This window comes from Acomys minous, assembly GCF_964271855.1.
Source record: "Acomys minous genome assembly, chromosome: 4".
Classification (NCBI taxonomy): domain Eukaryota; kingdom Metazoa; phylum Chordata; class Mammalia; order Rodentia; family Muridae; genus Acomys; species Acomys minous.
Window position 1 is genome coordinate 90487954 of NC_140486.1, and position 23919 is coordinate 90511872.

General features: G+C 43.8%; 1 protein-coding gene across 3 annotated transcripts in view; it reads left to right on the forward strand.

Annotated features, from left to right (window-relative positions):
- The window catches only part of ADAM23 (ADAM metallopeptidase domain 23), a 148844-nt gene that overhangs the window by 22250 nt on the left and 102675 nt on the right, over positions 1–23919 (forward strand). For all 3 annotated transcript variants that reach the window (XM_084779289.1, XM_084779288.1, XM_084779287.1), the window contains exon 3: positions 8665–8741. In XM_084779289.1, coding sequence (XP_084635415.1) covers positions 8665–8741 — 77 coding nt within the window. The remainder of the gene's footprint in view (positions 1–8664; positions 8742–23919) is intronic.

Sequence of the window (23919 nt, forward strand, 5' to 3'; positions counted from 1 at the left end):
TTACTTCTTAAGTATCTCAGTCCCTTTAGTAAACGTTCGCTCAAGATTTACCTCTCATTAACATCAAGGAAAGGGGCCTTGTGTCTAGTTGTCAAATCGGCTTCTCTGCTAGGATGTCTAGTGCGTAACAGATGGAGAACGGCTGGAGGCAGGTCCCCAGTTGCCACCATGACCTCCTCCCCTGCCATCTTCCGTAACTCAGGAAGTTTCTTGCTCCCTTTGGTTACTCAGGCCAATGCTGCAGGGCTTTCTGCTTCCTTCGCGTCACGGATAGCTCTTGTCAAGTCTGGGAGCCGTGTCCATTGGCTGCCACGAGAACGTGATGACTTCTCAGCAACTCCACTGCCGACCCAGGTCCAGCCCACTAGCACTCCCACCTGGATTGTTGCAGCAGTCTCCTTTTGGACCCTTTGCTTTCTTTGTTGTCACCTGACCTCTTCAGTCCATTGTGAACAGCATACCCTTGAGCTTCTCTTAGTTCCTTGTTCTTAGTGTTTTCTTTCCAAGAGAGAACTGGAAGTACATATTTGGATATGCACCGTCCCATTTATGGTTTACCACAGATGCTCAGATCAAGTGTGTAATGCCTGGACCCTAATTCACATTTTGCATGTCAGATTAACTCGTACCTGATCCTTACGTGGCCATCGTAAATTAAAGAACCCTCCGTCCCAGACAGACACTGAGGTTGAAAGAAGCCCTCTGAGTTGAAGCCAACATTTCAAGGAGTGGAGCAGCTGACTAGGGTGTTATGGGACGCCGTCTCCCAAAGGCTAGTTTTCAGGATGCTGCTGCTCTTACATAAGCAATTCTGGAAGAGTGGAAATGAGTCACAGACAATAAGCATGGAGCTTGACTTATTTTCTTTCCGAAGCTTCTGTTTCCTTCTCATTCTCCTCCTCTTGTCCGTCCTTCCCTTCTCCCTCATCCTTTCCCTTCCTCTCTCCATCTTCCTTCTCTTCCCTCCTTCTTCTCCTTCAGGGCTGGGGATTGAACCCAGGGCCTCATGCATTCTGGGTATATGCTCTATCACTGAGCCACGCCCCCAGACTCTCTATTCTTTCCTTTCATTTAGTAGGGGTTTAGAATTCTGGATAGAGAAACAGAATGTGTTCTTACTTTAAGACAGAGGAGTTGGAGAGAAAGAGGCCCTACATGGAGTTGTGCAGTGAGGCGATGTATGGAATTTATGAGGAGAAGGGGGAAGGTGAGTCACACCTCAGCTACTAGATTAATGCATCAAATTAAAGGTTACCATTCAAAAAGGCAGCAGAAAGAAACTGCTTCCATGGCAACTGTTGTCATAGTTGGATTCTTACTCGTCTTTCACCAACTACACGAAAGCCAAAGAATACAGCTGTTGTGATACTGGTAATGCTGTACTCCTCTTTGAATAAGATTGCTCTGCGGCTTGTGATTTTGTCTGTCTTGTGGGCATTGTAAGTTGGCTATACAGAAGAGAGTAATTACCAAAGGTTAGGGTATAGAAGATATTTAATATACATTTCCAAAGGGTCTTTGTCCACGATGTATTCACGGAGCCCTACAGGGCTGCCAGATAATTACCAGGAGTAATTTTCCTTGGTCTCTCTCCCTTCTCATAATATTAAATATGGCTTCTCTTCTTTGAATCTTCTTTAGAGACAGCAAAGAAAATTTCAGCGCACAGGAATCAACTTATTTATTGGGATGTTTGTTTGAACCATCAGTGTCCATTGTTTTTCTTTCTCTTTGGTTCCCCTGTTTTGCATATCAGACTTTCAGAGTACCTCAGGCTGAAGGATGAGGAGAAAAAGGAAGGAGGTAAAACTGGAGTGTCCTTTGTAGATGGCTAATTTGAAAAGGCGTTCTTGCAGAAGATTTGTCAGAAGTTTCATGAATCTATAAGCTCAGGCTTTCCTTCCTTCGTGTCATCAGATCCAATAATTGAATATTGGCTATACTTCTTTCAGACTCCATGTTTCCTCTTTCTTGGTGAGGTGGCATAGAGGCCAAATTCAAGCAGTGATCTGCTTCTGGGGATGCTGATTTGTGGCCCATGAGCAGCGTGTGCTTGGCTCATATATGGTTCTCGTTTCTGTTTAACAAAAGGAGGCGAAAGACACGGCTTCAGCTTCCTAGCCCCTGCTGAAGATAGATTGGCTAGCAAAACACATTAGCAGCTTTGGGTTTACATACATTTATCACATTTACTGATGTCACAAAATGCTTTATGGGATGCATTGTCAAGTCTGACTCTCACCACAGTCTAAATTGCATTTTAACACCCCAGTACATTTTGTGTTTTGCTTTAAAAGCATGTTTCTGATGCATCTATTTATTAGCCAACATTAGAAATACTTGGTAATTTCATCCTATTAAAATCCTTGAGCTACGTGAGTTCTACTCATTTTTACATGTTGAGACTCCTCCATAACCCACTGTTACTTATTGCTAGTTTAGTAAATTCCCTCTTCAAATTCTAATAATACTTGTCCATACCCCAAATTTGATGATTAATCACGCTCATATGTCCCATGATGACAAATAATTTTTCGTTATTATTTAATCGGTGCATTATATTTTGTACTCAGTTATTTTTTTCATTTTATGTCCCAGATGGTCAGCTTCTCAAGTGTGCATCTTAATGTTCCTATAAGTGTAATCCTCTATAGTCACTCACACGGGGTAGGCTTCCTGTTCCAACTCGTTAGTGGATTAGCTGACAATACTGTGCATTAGAACACACGATGAGATTCTCTGCCACGGACTACCTATTTAAACGTCACGTGGCAGGAATTGTTCAGCAAATTACCTTAATTTGCAAAACTGCCTTCGTGAGACGTTTGCAGCTGTTTCACTTCTTAGGAAAATGATTCATATTGTTTCAAAGACACAGCACTTGCACAAGGTCAAAGCATAATCTATAACGGCAGTGAGTAATAAAAATATAACATTTTCAAATTTTGCAGAATACAAGAGCACACTGGAATTTGTGAGAAGGTAGCCAGGTATAGTGGGAGGGAATTTTGAGGTAGCTGACATTTCTACCCTTTTGAAAATGTTAATATATTCTTCTTTTCTCTCTCCTCTTTCTTAGTCTGTGTTGCTCTTTTCTAAATTATTAAGCGCTTTCAATGTGACCAACCTCTTTTAGTAAGTTTCTGTTACATTTTGATCTAATTTAATCCTCATATACATCCTCATGGTAAGCTATAGTTATTTATATTTTAATGACTAGGAACTATTGAGGCTGGAAGGTTTAAGGACCTCTGACACGGACTTGGCAGTTTTCACTGAACTGAAGCTAACACTTCACAGTCCTTTGATGTACAACCTTGGAAAAGAACGTCACTTCACCTTCTATCCCTTTAAAATGTTTTTCCCCCATATATGACAAGTAGTAAGAACATCTGGCCTGTCCGTTTCCTGTGCATTATGGGTAAACATGAGAGTGACTTGGGATGATGGAAACACAAGAAGGGGTGGAATATGCCGCTTACATTTATTTTTATTTCTAAATTACGTCTGTATATGTGTGTCTGAGTGTATTTTGTGCATGTGTGGGCCGTGCCTGAGGGAGCCAGGGAGGACATTGAGTCCCCTGGAGTTGGGGTTACAGGGGGTGTGAGCTGCCTGATGAGATTCCGGGAACTGAGCTCAGGTCCCCCCCGGAAGAACAGCAAGTGCTCTTAACTGCACAGCCATCTCTTCAGCCCCTAATAAGTCACTTTGAACGTTTCTTTTTATTACTTCAGCGAGCGTCTCCATAAATAACAATATACTTAATAGAAAACCACTTCCAGGTTGTCCTCTGCCTCCGAAGCCACGTCTGGGCTAGAACAAATACACGTAAGTAAAGGAGCATGGAGCGTGAGAATGGACTTCCTGTTCTGTAACGTCCCTGATTTTTACTGAATTCCGAAATTAGGTCTTGTAAGTGGAAAAGCGTAGACTTGCTATTTCCCAGTTTCAGGTCTAGGGAATAGGTACACTACAGAGAGCTCAGCTCCCACAAAGGGTGGTGGAGGATACTGTGTGAAACATGGTTTCATGATTAGTGTACATGTGATCATATGACCGCCTTATATTTTATAGGTGGAGTATATAAAATATATAGGCATATATATTTTATAGGTCATATGTTTTTTCCTAATTTTTATGTCCATTTGATATCCTTAAATATAAACCTCAGGAAGAGCTCAGGGTGCCTCTTCAGGGTGTGTGTGCTGTGTGCCTGATTCGCCTTGCCTGGGTTACACAGCACTACCATTATGTGATGGCAAAGCTTACAACTGCACCTGGCCTAGGATGGGGTGGGCTTTTCAAGTTGCATTAGATGCTGTCTGCGAGAAAAAAAAGAAAGAAAGAAAGAAAAAAAAAGCCAGATCAACAAAAGAGTACTTTCCGGCTTGTGAATTGTCTCTCAGCAGAGGAGGTTTGTGTGTATAATTGCTTTTAGTTGTTTTTGTTTATGGAGCTCCTGCAATTTCCCTGGGCCAGATTTTTAGTCAAAAGAGAAGTACCAGAGTGCTGAGGCAACAGCTGTTTCCAGTCCTTCAGGGTGGCGATTCCGAGCCCAGCGATGCACTCTTTCTTGTGAAATGATGCTGCCTGGCTGTACAACTCTGTGCCCTTCCCCTGTGCCATTACAGAGAATGTCCTTATTAAAACAGGGCCGTTGAGCAGACGGCCAGAAGGAGAAAATATCTGACCTCGTGCAGGGTCACCAACCCTTCTCCGAAGTAGTCTGAGGGTCTCCTTTTATGTAATCCTCACCGTGTCATTTCTCCATTTAAAGAGAGGAACAATGCTTTAGGCGGCCTTTGTATTTTCAACCACATGTAGCATCTTGTCAATTCTAAGCACATGCTAGAGCGATCAGAAGCACTGCGCTGCCTTACACAAAACCCTATTCATCCCTGATATTCGTCTAATTTCCTTCCATTTGGAAGGTGTGTGTTTGAGCGCGTACACACTTGTGTATAAAGCCATATACACGTGTGTGTATTTATGTACGTAAATAAAAATGTATACTCTAAGTAGGGCTGGTGTTTACTTGTAGAATCGGAACACTTGGGATTCAGGCCAGCTTCAGTTCCATGGTGAAATTGAGACTAGCTTGATTACTTAAGAACCTGTCGTGGAGCTGGGCATAGTGGATCCTAGCACTGGGGAGGCAGAGATCTCCCAGTGCAAGGCTAGCCTTATCTACATAGTGAGTTACAGGACAGGGCTACACAGAGCCTTGTCCCGGGGTTGGGGATGGGGTGGGTTGGGGTTGGGGATGGGGTGGGTTAGGGGTGGGGGTGGGTTAGGGGGAGCAAATCTGTCTCAAAGGTAAAAAAAAAAAGTCACGCACACATAGACATACACACACAGTATGAAAGACTCATTTGGCTGGATTACAATGCCTATTTCAAATTCAAAACTATATAATTTTGTTAATAAAATCTTACAAATTGAATGCAGTAACTGAGTTCAGAAATTAAAATCTGCTTAAATGTGGTATCAGGGACAACAGAGGAATAACAGAAGGAAAGGGAAGGAAACCCTGGCCAGGTTTTTTGCTTAGTATGTAGAATCTGTGCTGTGTGTACATTGTGTTATGAAGAGCAGTGGGAAGAAAGTAAACAGGAGGCAAAAAAAAAAAAAAAAGGATATTATTTAACATGGACACAACTCTATTAGGTGAATTTACAGGTTTTTTTTTTTTTTTGATAATACGAGGAAAGAAGATCAACATATGGAAAAAATCTTACTTTATAGAAATGAAGTTAAAATGTTAAAACACCTCTGTTAATAAAGATAAGGAACCAGACCCCCTGACCCCGCATCCCCACTGTGGAAAACGGGCATGGTGTTGCAGGCATGGCTGATTACCTTAGCAGTCCCAGAGAGTAATTAGTTCATACGTTTGGAGGCTGCCGCCGCCACCGTGCAAACTAGATGTTGTTGAGTGAATGTGAGGAATGAGCGTTTGGAGGAAGCACGGCCATCTTGGCTCCACGTTCACATTTGACACTGTAAGTCACTGAGCACATCACACAGAGCCTTCCAGGGGTTAGTTCGCCTTTCCAGATCCATTGCCATTTACTCTGCAAGGTATTTGCCTACAGGGCACACGTGTTTGTTTGTTTGTTTGTTTTGTTTTTGTTTTTGGTGGTGCACGCCTTTAATCCCAGCACTTGGGAGGCAGGCGGATCTCTGTGAGTTCGAGGCCAGCCTGGTCTACAAAGTGGGTCCAGGACAGCAATGGCTACACAGAGAAACCCTGTCTTGAAAAACAAAACAAAACAAAAAGTTCTTTATTCCCACAGTCTTTTTTTGACCCCATTTTTTGAAAATACATCTTTTGTTCCCCTCCTAGGTGGATTCTTATTTAACTTTTACAATTTTATTCAAATAACACTTTGTCAGGGAAGTCTTTCCGTAGCTGCTGTCCCAAAGCTACCCAGAGTGTGGCTCAGCCTTAGCACCGGTGGCTGCTTAGACAGTGGGGCACCTTGGGGACTGTGCTTTCTAGCCACAGCCATCTTTCCAGTTAGGTTCCATCAGAGGAGCTTGTGCAGTGAAGTTCCTGGAAGGGCAGAAGACAAGCCCAGTGTAACTTGCTAAATCTCTCACTGAATTCTGCAACACTGAAGATTGTCACGTTGACTTGGGATAAACTTAGCGATAACCAAATTGTGTAAATTCGGAGCAGTTGCCCGAAACAGGTGTGTTGCGTTTACCACCAGGCTACTTTAGTTTTCCAACGGGATCATCTTGGTGTTTATATTTGTCTTGTTGCTTGCTTGCCAGAAGATAAGCTTTTCCCGGGTCGATACCAGGTCTTAGAGATAATAAGGAAGGTTTAGGAAGTTTTATGATCAGCCTGGTGAAGCTGGGTTGCCACAAACAGAAAGTTCTCTGTTATATACTGTTTTTATGAGGGAAAAAAAATGCTTACGCACTTATAGTCTCAGGAAATTAGTTTTAGATTTTTCAAAAAGCTTTTGGGAACCATAGCTAGAAAATCTCCTCTTATTTATTCATCCCTATGCACGTCTTCAAGCAAAAATTGATGGTGCAAGATACAAAATGAATTCATGTAAAGATTATGCTGTTTGTATTGACTATGTAAATGTCTCTGTCGCTGCAAATGGCAGAGACTACAGTTGACAAGACAGATGTTTCCTGTTTTTATGTTTAGATGCGGGAACCTTGGACACGTGTGATGATCTTGTTCTATGTGGGTTGAACTTTGGAATGGAGGCTGATGGTGTTCGGTTTGCATTTAGTATGTGTTAATTGCCTTTAAAATTCTGTTTACTGATTTTATTGAGTAACTGGCAGTTGTGAATGACTGACGTAAAAACCATAGTTTTATTGATGGTGCTTTTATGGCTGAGGCAAGACAATAGCCTTGATAACGAATGCTTGACGAATTATTTGAAAGTTTGGATAGTTTTGGGGGAAAGGTCATTAATCTACTGTCATTTGCAAGACGCCCTGTGACATGTGTCATGGCGCTCACTGGCCTTGGAGGAAACGGAAGGAAGCAAACAGCTTCGCAGATGGAGAAGAAGGAGGGGAAGCAAAGTGTTCCTGCTGCTCCGAGGACCAGAGTTCATCGTAGAGTGTGTATATGGAGGGCAACTGGGATGCCTTTTAAGGATGGGGAGCAGTTGGTAAATAATCGTGCAAAGGAGGGCTGAGGGGAGCCTGCAGTGGCAACAGAGGGAGCTGGGAATATAAAGTCTTTAAAGGGGATGTTTAAGTTGGTTTCCACTTACTCGACAATGACCATGTCACCTGTTGTTTGGAGGCTGTCTCTACCTAAGGACCGAGTCTAAGGAGTTGGTGTGGTTGTTGCCTATATACTTGCCTTTTTTTAAAAAAAAAACTTGATAAGATGACAAAGAAAAGCTGAATGTTGAATAATACTTTGGCAACTCTTCATCGATTTATTAATTTACATTATTCAGGGCACTTCTTTGACTTATGCTAATCTTTTAACACCTGCTAGATATGATTCTGGCCTAGATGGGACTATTGTTGCATTGTGAATGCGTGACCCTTAAAGGGGATGTGAACATAGTCTTCCCAAGGGGCTACACTCCAAGTGCTTTCAGAAGTCAGAAGGCTGTGCCATCGCATTTGATTGTCACATTGTGCTGACTCATCATATAGAGAAAGTTCCTGATCCCACAGAAGAGCACAGTGCTGATGTGATTTCTCACTTAGGTGTGTAGGGAACTTCTTTTGGGGGCACAGCGTAGCCCAAAGTCAAGCTTTAACTAGAGTTCTGCACAATTTGTCATGCTCGCTCTGGAAGTCCAGCAGGACACACTGCTGACTCTTGCCTCAGTGGCTTTGTTTTGGAGTCCCGACTTTCTCTTAGTGGTTCTTTGCTGCTCACACAGCGGCTCTTCTAAGCAGAACCAAGGTGGCACACCCAGTCCTTTAAAGAGACGAGTTGATACATAAAGATGCATAAAAAAAAGTCTACCTGAAAATGCTGTCTTGGTCTAGGTGCCATGGCGTGTGGATCTCTGTGAGTTCGAGGCCAGCCTGCTCTACAAAGCGGGTCCAGGGCAGCCGGGGCTACACAGAGAAAGCCTGTCTCAAAAAAACAAAAACAAAAATAAAAATGCTGGTCCTGTTAAATATCTAAGACTCCTTCTGTCCTTTTGCATTTAGGCTGTCCATCTGGCCCAGGCGAGCTTCCAGATTGAAGCCTTTGGCTCCAAGTTTATTCTTGACCTCGTACTGAACAAGTAAGTATGCAGCAAATCCTCTGAGGAAGCAAGGCCAGTGAAACTTCATTTCTTAAGGTTCATCCAAACCCTGCTGTGCTGAAGCAACTGATCTTTTCTAGTCCATTATTTGGCAGAGAATACTCGAAGAAGAGTGGTAAGTCAGAATGGTAGTGGTGACTTTATTTTCTTTTCCTGAAGAAAACAAAAAGAACTTTAACATGTTACATGTCCCAAATCAAGAACTTATATATTATTATTTTTAGTATCTTTTACTGAATTGCTGATAATTTGATATTTTCATACATATATAAAAAATCTTATAATTACTGTAACTTCATCTTTTCTAGTCTTCTCCTTTTCCCTTCAAGTCTATTTTCCACATTCATATCTTATTTTTTCTTTTCTTTTTTTTTTAATTGAAACCCACTGGGTTTAACCAGAATTGTCTGTGTGCCTGTGGGGTTTGAAACCATTCACTGGAGTCTGGTGGGCTTGTCAGTGGGTATATAACTGAAGAAAGTTACCATCCCTCCCCACAGAATCCATCAACAGGAGGCATAGGGCCCTGCAAGCCCCTGTCTGATCCATGGTTGACTGTTAAGGGGCCCAGTCTTGACATTCTGATTTTAAAAGGCAGCAATATGTGATGTAATGCTGGTTAATTAAATGCTAACTGTAATAATTACTGTATAAGAAGCATAATAAATTACTGAAGCATAATTAGACTTAAGTCTAGAAATTTCTTTCATCTTAACTTTTTATAATGCAACACACACGACTCATGTAGGAAGAAGAAAGTAAACAATGAGTCATGAAGGCCTATTCTGAGAAGGTTCTTTGCTTTGTAATTTGCACCAGTGTGCGCGGTTTGAAACTTTGTACTGATGGGAATTTGCCCATTGTCTCTGTGCCTGTGCTTGTGTTGATATTTAAATGATTTTTCCTAAGTTGGAACAGTTAGTACAGGTGTTCTTGTGCGAAGTGTGGACAAGATGCTTGCCTTAGGCAGGACTGCAGAGTTCCCACTGAACCGGCCCCGAGCATTTGGTGAAGGTGGTTTTCCCATGCGAGTCTCTTTACTTATAGAGACTCTAGACAGGATTTTCAGCTCTCATCAGGAGTTTAAACAGGTCTAAGTTTTGGAAGAAAATATTATTTAATGCTACCAGACACTGGAACGCAGGTGCCTGCAGCCCACATCTGAGGAATTGCAGAAGACTATTAAATTTCCTGTATGTCAAATTCTGTCAGCTCTGCAGAAACAAAGTTGCGGAGTAAGCTTGGGTGCTCCTTACTCAAGTGTTACTGCGGCTTGAAGTCAGAATGAATCAGCAGAACTCAGACCTTCCGTGCTAAGGATATTGCAGGTTTTCTTCCTTGGTTGAAGTCCAGTTCACCGTGCTATGTCAGCAGTGTGCCTGCAGAAGAGGTTGTCTTGCCAAGTCTTAGGCTATGTTGAGCACCAGGATGTGGCTAATTTTAGTTCATCTCAGCCCTCTACTTACTCGATGCTGCCCGAGGTGCAGGTTGCAGTCAGTACTGCAGTGTACTTGGGAGCGTAGCTCTGCTTACCGCTGCATCACCAGTGCTGCACCAACCGCTATGGATTCTGAATATTAAACTACCACGAGTGCAGTAGAATTTTCCAGAAAAGCGATGTTTGAGAAAGGGGCATACGGGATGCCCTAGGGTCCTTAGCGTTATGGAGACAGACCAGAAAATATTTATTACTGACATTTAACATGCAAAGGAATCAGGCTGAACACCTATTATGAATATCCTTGCTTGAGGAACTGGGTCTAGCTGGGGACGGTTGATAAAGAGATAAAGTAATGTTAGAAGAGTGTGTAAAGTGTGTTGTGCTAAAGGTTATCGTGGAATGCTATGGTCGTGTGACCAAACCTGAAAGGTTTACTCCTAGGTGAGCACAAAGCCAGTCAACGCAATCGATAAGGACAGGTTTATTACTTGCAGCCAAATAAGGACAGCCCTGGGAATAGGTTAATTCCTTTTGCACACAGAAGGCCAGGGATTTCATTGGGAAGATTCATGAATATTCATATGGCTAGGAGCTGTCGTCACGTGTAGACCCTCGCATATTCCTGAGCATGTTCGGTGGGAGACATTGAGTAAACTTCTTCATAAATCACATGTTTAAAAATGGTGGATGGGAGCAGCCAGAGAGTATGAATTCTCATGTAGAGAATTTAACATTATAACGAACAAAGTTTACTCTGGTGACGTGTGTGTGTGTGTGTGTGTGTGTGTGTGTGTGTGTGTGTGTGTGTGTGTGTCTGTGTCTGTGTCTGTGTTTTTGTGGCAGGGGTAGAGTCAGCAATTTTGCTGGATTTAACTGGTGCCATCTCTGATAAGAACAACAACAACAACAACAACAACACAGTTTGAAATGATGTCAGTAGCCACTTACAGGGACAGCATCTTATTTTGTATGCACCTAAAGTTCTGGTTTTGTAGCTGTCACTCCAAGGAGAGGCAGCTCTTTAGCCTGGAGGATGTGAAAATACATGCCAGAAGGGGAAAGGTTGGAGACCTGCCTTGTAAGAAGCGAGGTTATCAGCAAGGGAAGTATTGAGAAATGGGAGGAAGAGGGAGATGGAAAAGATGGAGGAGTGCATCCAGGCACTGAAAGGCCTCAGATTTGGGGGTAAAGAGAGACATAGGATGGATTGTCTTTTTGGGTAAGATGTTTATTAGAGGAATCGTCAACACCGCAGAGAAGCAAACGGGTACAGTGAGGAGCTGAAGGGATCCAAGGCTAAGCAGGGGTACCTTCTTAAGGTTCCAGAGAGTGTGTGTGTGTGTGTGGGCGGGGGGCAATCTCATGCTATGAAGTTGATTAGCCCGTGGCTGTGCTTGCAATCAGGTTGTTTCTGATTCCCAGGCAGCAGAACTGGGAAAGCTTACGTCCTTTAGTTAGTGTGTGTTTATCATACAGGATGTGTCACTTTAGCCCCTGGTTGCTAAATGTGCTTGGTAAAATTCCTTTTGGGGGAAGTGAGATTGCAGACTCACAGACAGCAGGGCAGGGTGCCTGTCATGTCTTTTGAGGCCTGGTTAGGACCCAGCCCAAATTGAACAGATCTGTAATAGTAGGTGATAAGAAGTCAGGGGCACGTAGTGCAGTGCACGAAGGGTAGGTTGGCCTTTTGTTGAGATGTCCATAAATTACAGGGATAAGACAGAGAGGGATGATTCTAGATATAAATGTAGGAGTAGCTCAACTGTTGCGGTCTGGAATGCAGGTCCAGAAGCTCACGCCGTGGCAAAGCCAGTCCATAGGAGATGAGTAAAGGGCTTGTTCAATGGTCAAAGAATGGAAAAGAGGGCTCTTTGCTCACAAATCAGTCTTTGAGTTTCAAGGAGTTGAGGCATTATGGATGTACCATACTGGGGAAGAGAGATACGGTATGAAAAGAGTTAATTCATCCGAGAACAGGTGAAGAACTTCCAGGAGCCCAGAGCTACCTCTTTCCACTTCCTTTCAGAGTCTGGTATTTCTTGATGTGGAGATGAAAGAGAGAGATTAGGTGACTGGGGCAATTTATTTCTGAGTGGTCAGTGTGTCTGTTTGCAGAGCTCAGTAGAGTCAGAGCCAAAGGTTAAGACAGAAGAAGAAAAGGGGGAGGAGGAGGAAGAAGAGGAGGAAGAAGAAGAGGAGGAGGAAGAGGAGGCAGCAGAAAACAAAACAGCCAACTAAACACAACAGCAGAAAAACTAACAAACCCCACACAATGTGAAGAAAAAGATGCCAGGCAAGCTTTTCATCCTTTTTCAGTCACCCCAGAGGGCTTACTCAGGTTATAGTAAAGAGTCAGCAGCCTTAAAGCTCCTTAAGAAGTGACCTGGGAACCACTATGATCATAGACCACATAGCAGAGATGTTACCCATGGGGGAAATCTAGTGGATATTAAGAAAAGTGTCACGCAACTTTGCCTGATGTTCAAAATTTGTGATGTTGTCCAAAAGCAAGAGAAGCTTGGGTGTTTGAAACAGTTTTTCCTTGATAAGAAATACATGGACAGTCTGGTATTTATGCTCAAGTGCTCGGGAGTCATTCCCAAGACTGTAAAAAGGGGTGGGCGGGCATGGTGTTACACGCCTTTAATTCCAGCACTTGGGAGGCAGAGGCAGGTGGATCTCTGTGAGTTTGAGGCCAGCCTGGCCTACAAAGTGAGTCCAGGACAGCCAGGGCTACACAGAGAAACCCTATCTCCAAAAACAAAAACAGAAAAGGTCACGGGTGATCAATAAGAGACTTGTTCACAGGCAGTGCCAAGAAGCATAGGGAGCGGGCACTTTAAGAACTTTTAGCTGGTGAAAATCATTAGAATTGGTTTGATGGGATGACAAAGCAGAAAAAAGAGTTTAAGCCCACAGAAATGTCTTGATGAGAAAGTTTGTGTCTCGAGAGTAGTTGGGTAAGACTAGTAGAGAAATGGGAGCTGGAGGGAGTTGCCTTGCGAGTCACTTCCGTGTAAGCATCAATGACAAATATGTCTTTAAAGGAAGTAGGAGAGGAAGAATAAAGAGAGCTGGGAGGTAGGCAGAGGGTAGGGAGAGGAGACAGTTTCAAAACTCAGAAGCGTGAGTTCATGTCATGATCTGCAGTCGAACGCTCCGGTAAGTTAAGAAGCAATAAGCATCCTTTGGGTTTTCCAGTTGATTTTTGTCACTGGTGGTTGGAACAGAGAAGATTTCGTGAAGCTGGGGGAACGGAGTGCCAGTTACAGAGCTGGGGATGAAGGAGAGAACTTAGCTCGGGGGACAGCAAGTGGCTGCTGGAGGACTGGGTGAGGGGAAGAGTTAGAAGAAGGCGTGGTACCAGCGTTTCTGTGATGATGGAGCAATTTGATAAACTGAGAGACGGAGGTGATGAGGACGGTTGGCGATAAGAAGGGATAGTCTGTGCAGCAGGTGCTTAGACGCCATTCTCTGCTGCGTGGAAACCATACCGTGGCTCACGCGGCGTGATTCCTATTGCCCCAGTCTCAGTCTCTAATTTAGAAAAACAACAGGACTTGACGCTCTTTGACCGTTTGGATGCTTAAATTTTCAGGCCACACCATTGGCTCCAAGGTGAGCATGCTCTCCTGTTTGTTGAAAGGCACGGGCCTGTGATCTCAGCACTTAGGTAGCAGAGGTAAGAGGATCAACTGTGCGTTCAAAACCAACCCTGTGTAAGCCCTAGGCCGGCTAGGGCTACATAGAAAGACCCTGTGACCAATGAATAATAAAATAAAAGCTTGCATACTACTGACCCATAGGCAAGGCAGAGAAGGAAGAATTCTCACTGTTTGCCAGTGTTGAAACATTCTAAGTTGTTAGCCAGGCAGGGACGTTATTGTGGTGGGTGTCTTGAGAGGGAGAGCCATGCTTGGGTGCATACGGTAGGAACTCAGCGGTAGGTGGCTGTAAACTAAACCGGGGGGGCCTTCAGACGTAGACCATGGAGGCTAGGAAAGCTGCCTTATTAGTAACCAGGTGAGCTGAGAGAAGCAATGCAGGTTGGAGTAGCTGGGTTCGTGCTGAAAGCTGCGGTGGACCAGCAGGCATGGGAGAGGCAAGTCCGTGTGGGATTCGGAGTAGCACTCAAACCCAACGGAACATCCTCCTGTTCGCGTAGAGCACTTTTTGTTGCCACCTCTCCTATTCTCCTTCTTCTAGGCGGTGCTGCGGTGTGGGTACACAACGAGAAGACAACAGGGAAGTGGTGTATGGTGACAGTGTGCAGATTGAGATGACTTCAGGGGTCTCAGGGTCTCTGCATGGATGGGAATGGCCCCAGTGATGAGTTAAGTAAGAAAGAAAGGGCAGGATTAAAACAAAACAACACAACAACAACAACAACAACAACAACAACAGAGGTGTTACTATGATATATCCCAGAAGGTAGTTCTGGATTTAGAGGAGGTCTTTGTTTGGATTTTCTGGGACTCGGGTGTTTTAAGATGAACATCTAGAAAACACCGATTTACAGAAGCGTCTGCACGTGGTAATTTGCTCATTAAAAACAGTTCATGCTGCACTCTTGAAAGAAGGAAACAACTTCACTAAAACCCTTTCAGTTAGGTTAAATAAAGAACCCGACTTCCATGCTGACTGAGGCGGTTAATTCATCCTTCAGTTAGTCAACACTGTGAGCATTCAGTTGGTGTGAAGTGCCGCGCTGAGCAGTGTAGCGAATTCAAAGCTGTGTGAGAGGGGTTTCCCCCCACTCTTCCCCCAAGAACCCAGAAAAAAAAATCCAAGATAGAGAAATGGAACTAAGATGTACACAGATTGTATTGAAATACCAAATGATCAGCCCCAAAGCCATACATGCACATAACATTATCCGGACTGAGAAGGCTGTTTTATATATTTAGGAACACCCTCCTCCCCACATGCATACCCCCCAACAACAGTTGGAAGAAAAGAGATCATGAATTTGAAAGAGCGCAAGGGAGTGGGTACATGGCAAGGTTTGGAGGAAAGAAAGGGAAAAGGATGTAATTATAATCTCAAAAAGTAATGAAATCTTAATTAAAAGCCAAAACATGATGGAGAGTGACCATGACACCTAGGTGATGAGGGAAGTTTCTCTCAGTGAGGAGGGGTTGGGGTAGTGGTGGTGGTGAACCCGCGAGGTTTGCAGGGTGTTACTGTATCCCTACAGCACGGATCCCTGCCGCTGGATCCTGAGGTCAGGGTCCCAGGACATCACGGATAATGGAAAGGTGAGTCTGGGAAGAGAAGACAATGCTGAAGTGAGGGTGTTTGCTTTCTGCTGCCACCTAAAGATCTTGCCTGGAGGGATCCTAGGACCCTGCACTCTCAGATCCTGCTTGGCAGCCATTGTGAGGCAAAGTTTTCCAGTTTTTCCAGTTTTGTTCACCAACTGCCCAGACAGTTGTTGACAATGAGCTGCTTCTGGGGGAAGTGAGTCTTTGGTACTTCCTTCCGGGTAGGACAAACACTCTCTCAGGCCATTTCTCAGGTATTTCTTCAGCTGCTGGTGAAGTGTGTGCTCAAAACTTGTGTGGGCTCCGATCATTAGGCTCCTCCCCAAATTCTTCAGATAAGGAAGGATGTCTTTTCACACAGTTGAAGTTGGTCAGTGAATGAGGGAAACAGAAAGACGCTATCTCTTGGGATTGGGGCAGGTTTGGGGCAGGAGTGCTAACGCTGCTGGGCTCCGTCCTCAGAGATACAGGAACCCAACAAACAGCAGACCAAAGGCCAAGCACCTTCTGGACTTTTTCCTCATTCTAAAGGAGAGTCTCAGCTTTGTTTTGATTAATAATGTGCTTTTCAGCCCTGCAGGTTTTTGGCTGAGGCTTCACTTGGTGGGGGAAAAGGAGCTCATGAATAAGAAACAGGCCTCTCCTACCTGATTTTGGTTTTGTGAGCAAATCAGACCACGTGCAGTGAGCAACAGTAGGAAGCAGACGACCAGGCCTGGCCTCGGGCTGTGGGGTTGTCTGGATCTTGAATTCTGGACTTCCTAACTCCTGTCCTAAGATGACTGCTTTGTGTCACCGCACCCTCGGGGCGTTAGTCTCTCTGCTGACTTCCTTTTGCACGTTTGAGGGAGTGAAGGGAATTTGGGATCTACATTTTCTCGTGGAGGCTTCTACCTGACACACTCTCAGGGCTTTAGTCTGAAGAAGTTAAGAGTAGCCAATGTGGTCAGTGCACGGAGCCATTTCTGGATTCCTCCTCTTTAGATGCTGCTACTTTGGGAAAATGCTTCTTTTCTTAGTTGGAGGCTCTTGCAAAAGGAGACTGTTGAATTATACTAACGATGGTGTCAGTAGACCTTCACCTAAGCCCTTTATCCATATTGTGTTTAAACTCCTTTAATAAGCCATTAAAGGGGATGTAATCCTCTTCTCTGTTTCTGGGCAATCTGAGGCCTGGTGAGACTCGGTTGCCGTTTGGAATTCCGGCCTGCTTGGGTAGTGCCCCGCGCTGGACTATCATAACCTAGCGAGCTGGGCCTGGCTCTCGGGATTTCATATGTTCATGTTGACTGACAATCTTGATCAACATTTAACAATATAAAGAGCACACGCAAGAATCCGGTTGCATTTAAAACAACTCTGTGCCTTGGGCATGGCCTGTGTTCAGGAGCTGACTTTTCTCTCTTCCACAAATTAACATGCGAAGTCTTTGTGAACTTCCATACCGCATCCTGTGTGATGGAGTAAGGTCTTTTAAAAGGCAATTAGTTAAAACACAGTCATTTGGGGAGACAAAACTTCAGTATGACTGGTTTCCTCACGAGGACAAGAAGCCTGAGTAGTCATGACTGTTCAGAAAGGAACCACAGGAAGATCAGGAGACGGTGGCATCTGTAAGGCAAGGCGAGGGCTGCGGTATTTAACCAGCTCTTTTGGCACCCTGTTCTTGGCCTCCCTAGACTATGAGGAGAAACGTTGTTTGTTTGTTTAAGCCACCATCCTGGTACTTTGCTTCTGGTTTGTCAGCCTCCAGACTCACCATGCTGATCTACGTCAGCCAGGGATGCAGGATCAATGCCACTGTTAGGGAGTCTGTTTGTCTCTTACAGCTAATCATCTGTCACTCCCAAGTGCTGGTTTGAGATTGAGATCTCTTTTGCGTTTAGGTACTTTTAGGAAGCCTTAAACTATTTTGATAATGTCAGAAAGAAAAAGTTTCATAATAATAAGGAACCTTACGAAGCAGTTTTCAAGAGTATGAATTCTGATTGGGTGGTGCCACATGTAATAGGACATAGTTGGATTTCATGCACAGGGCCTGGAGTAGATGTGGGCAACTTCCTTCTGCTGGGGGAAGGAGTTGCTCCAATCTTCGCCATGTCCTCTCTGACCAGATAAATACTTACCATGTCTCACCCTGGAGAGCTGGAGCTCAGCTTGTGTTCGATGCCTTAGATATTATTTGCTTCTGATGAGTCATCTTTGTGTTGGTGGACCAGGGCCAGACACTGTGGAAAGTTTAAAATAACTATTCTCCAAATATTAGCAGGCTCTAGTTTTTAGCTATTTACAATGTTTATCCCACCTACTTAAAAAGGGCCTGAGAATAGCTTTCACAATTAAATACAACAACGTTAGCAGCAACATTAATCACAAGCGTTGCCACGCACACCTTTAGTCCCTGCACATAGGAAAGGCTAAGGCAGGCAGAGCTCTGTGAGTTCGAGGCCAGCCTGGTCTATAGAGAGAGATGAAGGCCAGATAGAGTTACAGGTTAGAGAGATCCTGTCTCCCAAAAAAAGAGAACAGAAGCCAGAAGCTAAGCATTGGTATTTCTCCCTGTCCCTCCCTGCCTCTGATGCTGAGGCTTGAACCTGGGCTTTGTGCACGTAAGCCGGGTGCTCTTCCTCTAGTTTACTTACTGACTTTTGAGTTCCACAGACAGACAAGATGTAGCTAAGGCTTGCCTTCTGCTTATTGTAAGAGGCCCTTCAGCCCCAGGTCTTGCTATCTATTGACAGCAACCGTCATGGAAGAATCCTCAAGGCTGAGAATATCAGAGCGGCCTCAGGAGCTAGTTTTAGGTTTTTGGTTTTTTTTAGATTCCAAGAGGTGATCTGATTGTGATGGCCCTGAAGAGAGAACCTGGCAGCTACAGCAGAGAGAAAACATGGCAGCTAAGAATTTATATCAAACTCAAAAGAATCTAATTGTCTGCTAGTGGCATCTCTGGGCACTTGTTATCCAATCCAGGATATAAAATACAAACCTAGTGAACTAAGGAACTGTTTCTTGACTGCTGGATGAAAGGAGAGCCAGTGCAGGCAACCAACCTGAGGTGGAATATGGCTAAAGAAACCAGAACATGATCCATTCTTCAGAGCACTTCCTGGGTTTTGAAGACAAAAGTCATACATAGAAGTCCTAGCAGAGGTTAGTCATGACAAAATAGTGAAAAGCGCAGTGTTCTAGGGGACTTGGCACTGGGGATGGGTTAGTTGCAGTAGTCACTGATGCTGGATCTTAATTTTCTGACAGTTGAATGAGAAAGGCAATATCCTGGCTGGCATAATTTTCACTAGCTGCTAAGAGTTCACCTGTCTGTCTGCAGATAGGCATATTCTCCTGCCAAGAGGAACTTAGCTGTTGGTCCTGGTACCGTAAGACATCTATCAGCATCATGGTTAATATGGATAGCGATCATCTTGCAAAGGGGCAGTAGTAATGCCTGAGTGGACTTCCCCTACTGACCTTCCGTATGAACCAACCACATAAAGTTCTTCCTACCATCAGTGAGAGGACCAGTACATTTCCACTGATGGAAGGAAGCCTTTCATAAACCATCTCATGATGTTTATTGCGTGTCTGCTGAGAGCCAGGAAGTGTTAGGATCCCAAGAGAGGGATCTATCTTCTCCTCACGAAGCATCCAGAACAGTGGAGGAGAAAGAAAGGTTCCCAGGCACTTAATGAAAGTCCTAGGGGTGCTGTCACAAGAGCGCAGATGCCTTTAAGCTCACGGGAAAGATACTTAAGTTAGATTAAGGGTGTGAGTAGTGCCTGTGGAGTTAGGGGTTCATGGAAATCGATGTTTCAAATTAGACCTCAAGTTTGTTTTTAAGAGTTGGACCAGGTAGGGATTTGAACATGGAGACCCAGATGCTTGGATTCAGAGAAAATGAAAGGGGCCCGGAGAAGTGACTCAGCAGTTAAGAGCAACTGGCTGCTCTTGCAGAGGGCCTGGGTTCAATTCTCAGCTGCCTTTGCCCCATCCCCCACCCCCTGGCAACTGCCTGTAACCCCAGTTCCAGAGGATCCGATTCACTCACACAGACATACAGGCAGGCAAAACACCTGCATAAATTAAAAAAAATTTTTTTTAAAAGAGAGGACACTAAGGTCAACAAGATAAGCAAACCTACACAGCGACTCCTAATGGCAGCTGGTAGCAGAACTTGGGACTCTGTTTTGTCAAAGCCTGTAGGAAGGAGTTGAAGCATCACCATAAGTTCATTTGTGAGGCTATTGCAAAATAACCCAGAACAATAGAAATTTATTCCTGCCGTTCTGGAGGTGGGGAAGTCTAGGTTCAAGGTGCAAGAAGATTTGAGTCTCCTGAAGGACGTGTGCTTCAAGGGGAAGGACAAAAAGTGTGTCCTCACACCGGAGAAGAGATGGGAGGGTGAGGTGGCTCCCTGAAGCCTGTCCTGTAATGGCATTAGTCCCATTTTCTGTGGGCCGAGCCCTCAGGGCCTTGTCATCGCCCCAGAGCCCACCTCTTTGTGTTATCACTTCAAGGTTAAGTTCCAGTTTGAGTTTTGGAAGGACGAGTGCCAGATGTGTTTGAAGAGTCCTACAGACGTGAACCTTAGAAAAACGGAACAATATGGAAACTGTCTTTTCACAATCCTTTGTTTTTATCATTTTTATTCCATCCATAAATCTAGCCCTAAACAAGGATGTGTTAAACTTTCCTCTTGACTCTGTATGGATTTATATAAAGCCACAGTTTGATACCAGATAAGATGGCTCATTAAGATCCTTGGTGGGTTTTTGTTGCCAATAAACATAGCGTTACTTCTAGAATATTTCTCTCTGTGATTCACAGACCAGATTCACCATAGAAAGTCATTTTTCTGCTCTTTTTAAATTAATTATAAATTAGAAGCCACGATATTAGATTCCTAACTACATCTGGTTATGACTTGCTTATTAAAACGCACGCTTCAGAAATGTCAGTTCTAATTCATCTCCCCTGATGACGCCCATGTGCTTTAATGTTCAGGCTGTTTTAAAAGAAAACAACTCATAGAGGCTTAATTTTTTTTTTTTTAGTGAAAAACCTTCAAGCCTAATTTAAATAATTAAAATTGCATTTACCTTTTCATAGGGATATCTTTCAAATAATAGGCTAAAAAAAATCTCTAACGCAGGATGCAGGACACGTTTTATTTCTTCCTCATTTTTCTTCTGCCCAAGCAAGTCCACTCATGCAATAAATCAGACTTTTCTATGTGACTAAATGATTCTTATACCGCAAGGACAGACTGTATTTTTTTAAAAAAAAAATAAATCCCTGTCTTATTTTTAACATAACTTCTGGATTTATTAGGATGTGAGTAAGAAAACTATTTTTTAATAAGATGCACTGTGTTGTTTTGGTATCTGCATCTGTCATAGGTAACTACTGTACTCAAGCGGATAGACATACTAATTACTCCATCACAGGCACCACTGTCTTTTCTGTCCCCTTTCTTCCTCCTCTTTCCCTCTTCCTTTCCTCCTTCTCTTTCCTCTTCCACCCCCTTCTCCTTTTCTTTCCTCCTTGCACTCATAACTTGTTAAATGTGAGAATGTGCAAAAATTTACTCTCTTCACAAGTTCAAGTACACAGCACAGCATTTTCATACTGTTGCATATGACTTACTCGGCCACCTCTTAGTACATTATAGTCCTGGAAATTCTTCATCTTGGTTATCTGACTCCCCTCCCCTCCCCTCCCTTCTCCTCCCTTCCCCCCTTCCCCTTCCTTCCCTTCCCCTCCCCTCTCTTGATGGCTCCTGCCTACTGTTGCTGTTTCTCCCCAAAGCTGGACTGACTTGGCCTCAAGATCATGCTCTCCTCTTTAAAGACAATTCAGACAGTGGTACCAGTGGTCTTCATTTGACCTTCCCACCCCTCCCCCCCCTTCCTTCTACTTTCTACACAGAGTTTGGCTATAGAGCAAGAATGAGACTAAGCCCTAAGGAGCCACAGTTTAGGATTGGATCAGGGAAAGGAGGGGCTTGTTACTGAAGTTTTAGGCTGAGTAATTCAAGGATGACTAAGTCGCTCAGGCAGGAAAGCAATTCTTCCTGAGCACCCATTAATTTTCCTAGATGAGTCACCAATCTGCAGTGTTTACTAACTGTACAAATGATAAACTGTTATCTAGTTTGCATTTTTTTTCTAACTAAATGTCTCTCCCTGACGCATTTTCAACAGTGGTTTAAAAGCTGCAGAAAGAAGTTCTGATGGCTTAGTTGGAATTAGAAACGCACTCATGCCTCGTTAGCTTCGTCCCTATGACGTCATTAATGTAGACTTTAATGTAGTCACTTAGAGACAGCAGCATTTTCAGGAGTAAGTACCCTTGCTACTTCTTCATTTAGCTTAGCACTCCTGGATTAGTGAACCGTGTAAAGAGAGCAAACAGCAAGAAGCCATGAGATATTCCTTTTCATAAGGGTGGTTTGAGGCAGGGTTTGCAGGTCTGTGGATTCAAGGCAAGAAACCGTTTTGTACCCAGCCCCACGAACAGAATGTTCATGTGACATGTCCCTGCTTTGAATGCGTATTCTGCCCACGTTTCCTCAACTGGAAGATGGCGGATCCTTACTATGGAAGAAAGCAAGGTCCATCTTGTCTTTTGAGAGTTGTGTTTTAATCCCAGCTTATCACCTACCTAGTGGCTTTCTGAGCTTCTCAGTCTATACAGTTTTTTCTTCGTCCCTTGTTTCTGAGTGAAAGGGGACTGCCCATGAGCTGTCTGTCTCTGTTGGAGCTGGCTGAGTGTATAACTTTTGGATCTCTGCTTCAAAGGTGGAGGGGTTTACAAAGGCTCCTCGGCTGATGAAAAGAGCACTCATTAAGACACATCAGCGGAACTAACAGTGCACTTGTTCTTGTACTTCCTGTTTCTAAGGACAATTTGCACTTTTTTTTTTTTTTTAGGTTTCTCTGTGTAACAGCCCCAGCTGTCCTAGACTCCCTTTGTAGACCAGGCTGGCCTTGAACTCCCAGAGATCCCACTTGCCTCTGCCTCCAGAGTGCTAGAGTTAAAGGCATGCACCGCCACACCCGGCTCACACTTTTTCAATAGGCTTCTGGGGTTGGTGCCCCAGGTAAGGTAGTCCTTTCTTGTGTTCACTGAGACATCTGGAGGTGGATCAGAAACACCCCTGGGGCCTGACAGGACTGACTCTTAGACTAGGCCAACTGCCAGCAGGTCCTTGTTTCCTGGTATGTGTGTGTGTGTGTGTGTGTGTGTGTGTGTGTGTGTGTGTGTGTGTGTGTGTTCCCTGATTTCTGTACTTAAAAGCCACTCACTCTCAGGCACTGAACACTAGTCTACTTTAGCCACTTACCAGTACCTTTTGGAAAATAGTCCCTGAGATTGCTATTGTCCCCAAGAAAATGGCCAAAATTTTGTTCATATATGTTCAGCCAGAGTACAAAGGAGTACAGGGCCATTTCCAAGAAGAAACGAAAGTTTCTGAGAGAATTTTTCTAATACATGAGAAGTCCACATTTCCAGCATATAAGTACCTATTTATAGATGCCCCCTGCCATGCTCCGCCTTGTTGAGCAGCAGGCCATTCTGTAGTGTACAAAAGGTTATTTTAAAGTCCTTAAGACCTTTCTGCAAGGTGAAAGCCATCTGAAGCTGAAGGCTGCCAGCACTGTGTTTCACAGGTAAGGTAAGCTTAGCGCACCCCCTTATGAGAGGACCAGTGACAGACCCCTACATAGCATATGCACTGGATGGCACTAATGTGAAAGAGGATGCATTAACACTCTGTTTAGGATTAAGACTTGGTAACTGACATACTGTTTAGTTTCTTCTTCAGACAGAGTATGAGGCTTGATGCTAAAAATTAATGTGCGCCTGATGTGATTGTATTGGAGAGAATACAATGGACACACGGTGACATTTCCTTTGTCTTACTTTAGACATGAAGATGCTGTGGAGAAGCCATTACTGTGACACACCAGTTTTTTATATTTAATGTTTATTGATTATTTGTAATACATCTTACATGCAGCTAATTCAAAACAAGTCACCCCTTGATGACCTTAAAACTTCACATATAAAAATGTAAAACTATGGATAACTGTAGCTTTTTTCTCCTGTGTTAACTGTCAGCCGACAGAAACTTAAAGGTATTTTCCTAGGCTGGCAGATGGCTCAGCATGTAAAGGCACTTGCTGGGCAAGCCTGGTGACCTGATTTTGATCTCTAGAACCCATAGAAAGGTAGAAGGAGAAAGCCAAATCCATAAACCTGTCTTGTGATTTCCATATGCTTGTCATGACAAGCACTCCTAAACACACACACACACACCATACACACGCATACACTCACACACCACACACATACCATACACATGCACACATACACACACATCACACACATATCTCACACACACACCCTACACACATCTATCACATACCATACACACACATGCGCACAC